This window comes from Vitis vinifera, chromosome 7 (genome assembly GCF_030704535.1).
Source record: "Vitis vinifera cultivar Pinot Noir 40024 chromosome 7, ASM3070453v1".
NCBI lineage: Eukaryota > Viridiplantae > Streptophyta > Magnoliopsida > Vitales > Vitaceae > Vitis > Vitis vinifera.
The window spans coordinates 2,529,912-2,535,128 of record NC_081811.1 but is presented as its reverse complement, the minus strand read 5'-3'; the positions used below and the strand labels follow the sequence as shown (position 1 = coordinate 2,535,128).

The 5,217-nt window shown below is 37.5% G+C and overlaps 1 protein-coding gene across 1 annotated transcript; it reads right to left on the bottom strand.

Moving 5' to 3' along the window:
* Positions 1-1,410: 1,410 nt before the first annotated feature.
* On the bottom strand, positions 1,411-3,277 carry LOC100264761 (protein SLOW WALKER 1). Its single transcript, XM_002270499.4, has one exon. It carries the CDS (start codon positions 3,191-3,193, stop codon positions 1,607-1,609), a length of 1,587 nt encoding a protein of 528 aa, XP_002270535.1. The 5' UTR covers positions 3,194-3,277; the 3' UTR covers positions 1,411-1,606.
* Between the last annotated feature and the right edge of the window lie 1,940 nt (positions 3,278-5,217).

The window sequence follows — 5,217 nt, the reverse complement described above, 5'->3', positions numbered from 1 at the left end:
GATTTGCTCATCTATGAGCATCATTGCCTCAAAGCAACATCCCATATGCCTTAAGTAGTTGTCAAGCTCATTGGCATCCCTTTTGACATCAAAGACATAAGACCTGGGAGCCTCCATCTTGGGTGCTCCTTTTCATATGACAACAACTCCCTTGGCTTTTTTTTTCTTTTTTTTTTTTATAGTTAAAATAGGAGAACATATTAAAGGCACTTAAAACAACTCCCCTGGCTATTAATTTCTTGAAAATATCATGTCTTAGAAAACCTCTCAATTGCAAGTTTCAAAACTAGCAAACATCTTTAACATCTAAACTTGGAAGGATGACAACTCTTCACATACCTTATATTGGAATCTAGGTTGACTTCAACATATTCTCCTTGAGCAATCAATGTCATGCTCTAAGCCCAGGTCCACCATGTCAAGTTGTTCCTTGGTATTGGCCATTGCTACCTCTACTATAGGAGTCATTGCTACCTCTACCTTAACAAGGTGTGCCTCCACACCTTGAAGAACATCTCACGATATCTCTCACTTCCCATTTCCAATGGCACAAAATTTTCTATTAGGAGGTAGCTCGTTAAGAGCTTTCTTATCTATTTTGAAGCCATACAAACTTGTTGGCTTCCTTTCTTCATTAGTTACAAATTCCTTCATAACTTTGGGTCTAATATCACTTGTCATAGACCAAGACCTTCCTTCAAAATTTGTGTGACACTTAGGAACCTCAAACTTTAAGCACCCAAGTTAACCTAACTCAAGCAATTATGAAAGTAGGAAGAGAATGTTTAAAGAAAGCAAGTGTACGGTGTACTAACTCTAGGAGGCTTTACTATACATGGCATTTCTCAACTCCTTGAGATTGTTACACTAGGTTATGAGGTCCCCTATTCATAAGTACTAAGGGTGTCCTCTTTTCATACATGTTTAATGTCAGATCCGAATAAACACATCAGGCTCATCAACCATGTCCAAGCATGTAAAGCACATCCAAGCTGTTCCAAGCATTTCAAAGTTGCTCCAAGTACCTTTGGGCACCTCAAGTTTCTAGAGCGTTTCAAAGCTACTTGAAACCATTGGAGAACGGCAAAATGGTAGATCTACAAAAAATGAGGGGTGGACCGTAACCCATTGTTAAAATAATGCAAGGATGGTCAAATAATGGAAATGTAGGAAAGTTAAGACATCTCCTGGTAAGCATTTGGAAGTGCAAAACAGCTGAAACCTATTCAAAATGTGCAGTAGCCTTCCAAATCTTGATTCTGCCAACAAAACATAATCTAGGTCTTTCCAGACATAGAACTAGCAATTGCGTATCTCCACATAACAATGAAAAAATGGAGTAAATCCTAATAAGAAAGCAGAGGCAGTATAAGAACAGACCACACCTGGTTACTGAAGTATGTTTGCAAATTGTGAAAAATGAAATCTATAAATTTCATTAAAAAAAAATTGCAAATTATGATAACCATGAAACATAATGGCACAAATTCCTTCCAAACATTGAAAGGAATGTCAACGGAAACATAGATTAAATTCTGATGACACAACATTGCAAAACTTCTCTATCACAAAAGAAACTGAGTCAGGTATAGAAAAGCTACCATATTTATCTTCTTCCAGCAATCCTCAGTAAAGGAGAAATTATACCTTGTATCTCTTGCAAGGATTGTTGTATCCTAACCTCCTCCTCAACTGACCGCTTCAGGTTTCTTATATGGCCCTTCAAGACATCAGAAGCTATAATGTCTTCAGCTCGCATCTGAACCACTTTCTTTGTCAACCCCATTAACAAACCTGCATATCTTGGCACAGTTGAATGCCTATGCAAGAATGCCAGAAGTAACCCAAGCTCCTCTGTATCCAAATTCGAAACACATTTCAACAACTTCTTCCTTGCTACCAATTCCTCCATCACAGCCACCACATTTTCAGGGTTCTTCCCACTTAAGGCAGACACAAAAGCATCCTTATGCCTAAACTTCTTCAACAACTTATCATGCTCTGCGATTTTCACTTTCTTTGGCCTTGTAATGAGGTAATCCCCCTCAGAAGGTTTCTCTCCTTGGCTCCTATGGAAATATCGAAAATAAGAGGGCCTCAGTACCCGCCTCTGTGGTTCCTCCATCAAACCCAAACTTGGAAACTCCCTCAAGCCACTCTCAACTTCCCCCTTCACCTTCCTCTTCCCAGCATATATAACCCCATTTGAAGTACCAATTGCCCGCGTTGCACAATCAGGCGAGAACCCAATTGATAAAAGCGGTGCTGGGAACCTCATCGAATGAGTTATCTTGAACTTAGAGTAATCAAAAACCTTCATATACCCATCCAGGCCCACGCTCAAAACCCTATATTGTTCTGAACCCTCACCACCATCCCTCCCAATCTTACCCACACAAATTGAGGTAACAGTCTTGTTATGATTCTCCATTGAATACAACAACTTCCCTCCTCCAATCACATCCCAAATCTTCACACAATTTCCTCCGGCGGTTGCAATTAACCCACCGGACGGCAAGAAGATCACATCTTCCACCGGTTTCCCATGATTTATCTTCATCGCTGCATCCGAATTCGAAACTCTAACATCCCAAACCTTAACCGTATGATCATACGACCCCGTGGCAAACAACTCAGAACTCGCCGGTGACCCATCTCCGCAGCGGACATAATCCTTGTGGCCCCGGAACTCCACAACTCCTGACTCGGCAGCAACATCCCAGTACTTGACCACTGCATCGTCGCCCCCGGAGAACAAGTGGAGCTTATCGGAACGCGGGTACCGAACGAGTCGAACCGGCCGAGTGTGACCGCGGAGCTTTCGAAGAGCTGTTCGGGTCTTGACGTCGAAGACCTGGACAAGGCCGGAGTGGTCAGAGGCGGCGATGAGGAGGCCATCGGAGCGGAAGGAGGCGCATGAAACGACGTCTTTGAAGGAGGAGATGGAGGAGATGGGTTCGAGAGTTTTGGAGTTGAAGAGGGTGAGGGAGGTGGAGTAGGCGGCGGCGAAGTGGTGAGGGGTCGCCGGAGAGAATGATAAAGAGGTTATGGAAGAGATGAGATTGGGAATGGTGTGAGATTTGAAGGACGACCAGTACTTGGATTCTGGGGTTTTTGAGGGTTTTTTGGATTTTGCTTTGAGTTTAGGCTTCACTGGGAAGGTCCTGGAGAGTGCTTGTTGAGGTTCCGCCATTGAAGCACCTCCACCCAGCTCCAACGGAAGTTCAGGTCTTTAGGGTTTATGTTTAGGGTTTTACAGCTGTTTGTTGGATGGGCTTTTAGGGCTCCCGGCCATTTGAATCGGGCCTTTTTTTAATCGGGCCCTTTTCTTTTGGGATTATTTAGTTAGAAGGGGTAAAAATAAACCCATATTTGTAAAAATAACTCATCCCTTAGAAGGTTAAAAAAAAATATATATATTCGGTTGAAACAAAAATACCTCTCTTTTTATTTCCTTCAAACACTTACAATTTCTCCTCTTTGGCTTCATTTATAGAACGACTCCTCATATTTTCCTTCAGAAACCGTTAAAAAATTCTCATCTTTTTGTTCTACTTCATTATCTTCTTTTGGTCCCCAAAACAAAAAACTCATATTTCCTTCAGAACCCTAGAAAAATACTTTTTTTTTTTTTCCTTCCAAGACAACTTTACTTTTCCCTCTAATTTATAGTAGATTAGGTTTTTATTTTTTTTATTCGATCATCTGGTTGCTCCTTCTCTTTGTTTTCCTGCAAAGAAAAAGTTCAATTTCTCGCAATTGTTTCATCTATTCTTTATTCTTGGTCAGAAAATATGTTAAAAATGTAAACAATCAACAATTTCTTTTTTATCTTATCGTTTTATTTCTTTATGTCTCCTTAAAATTTAAAACCTCACTTCACAATTGTAGGTAAAAAACATAGATTCCACCATCACTTATATCTTCATATCTTCATACTCAAAGTCTATATATCCTACTAGAAATAACAAAGATAGAGTAATTCTAAAAGACATTCGTTGTAGAATTGTACTACCTCCAAAAAGTCGATGACCAATAGGAATACCAAAAAATAAGAGAATTCATTCAAGTAGAGAGGTTAAGCGCACAAGATGCTGTGGTAAATGTGGTGATTATAGACATAATAGAAAAATATGCAAATGACCAATCCCATTACATCATAGAATTGAACATAGTTGTGTCAATATTGTTGAGAGCAATATCAACATCCAAGAATTCGCTTTACAACCAGTTCATCAATCATTTTAATAATGTTACCATAAAATTTCATTTTTGGGGATGATTTAGTCATGTATCGACTTTTTTTTTTCTTTTTGTGGATTGAAAATTTATTGTGTATGCTTAAAGCAATTTTTTTGAATGATGGATTGGAATTTTAAGTTAATATTTTAGGTAGTGTTTGTTTTTTTGGCTGAATAAAAAAAACCAAAATATTTGGATTTTTCTATTCAACTAAAAGTAACCTGTTGACATCGTCCAACATAACTAAAGTGAACTTGTTATCAATAAGTTCACTTTAATTATGTTAGACGATGTCAATAGGTTACTTTTAGCTTAATAGAAAAGACAAAATATTTTGGCTTTTTTTATTCAGCCAAAAAACAAACACCACATTAGTTTTATCATATAAATTAATTGGTTAAATTTAACTATGGTTAGGTTGACAGTCATTGCATTAACCCGAACTTAACTATAGTTGATTTTCATTAACAAAGAACTTAACTATAGTTAAGTTCACAGTTAGAATTTTTAGTTGAACTTAACAATGATTGAGTTGCATGAACAAATAACTTAAATGTGGTTAAGTTCACAGTCAAAATTTTCACTTGAACTTAACAATGATTGAGTTACATTAACAAAGAACTTAACTATGGTTAAGTTCACAGTCAGAATCTTCACCTAAATTTAACAGTGGTTGAGTTGCATTAACAAATCTTCACCTAAATTTAACAGTAGTTGAGTTGTATTAACAAATAACTTAACTATGGTTAAGTTCACAGTCGGAATCTTCACTTAAACTTAACAATGGTTGAATTGCATTAACAAATAACTTAACTATAGTTAAGTTCATAGTAAAAAAATTTACTTGAACTTCATTAACAAATAACTTAATTATGGTTAAGTTTATAGTTATAGTTATGTGAAACCAAGGTTTGGTTAATCTTGATTTTGATGATAACAAAATAAGGTTTAAAACTAATGATCATATTTCAAGTG

Coding starts and splice junctions, on each gene's coding strand:
- LOC100264761 (XM_002270499.4), bottom strand. CDS start 3,193: ATGGCGGAACCTCAACAAGCACTCTCCAGGACCTTCCCAGTGAAGCCT.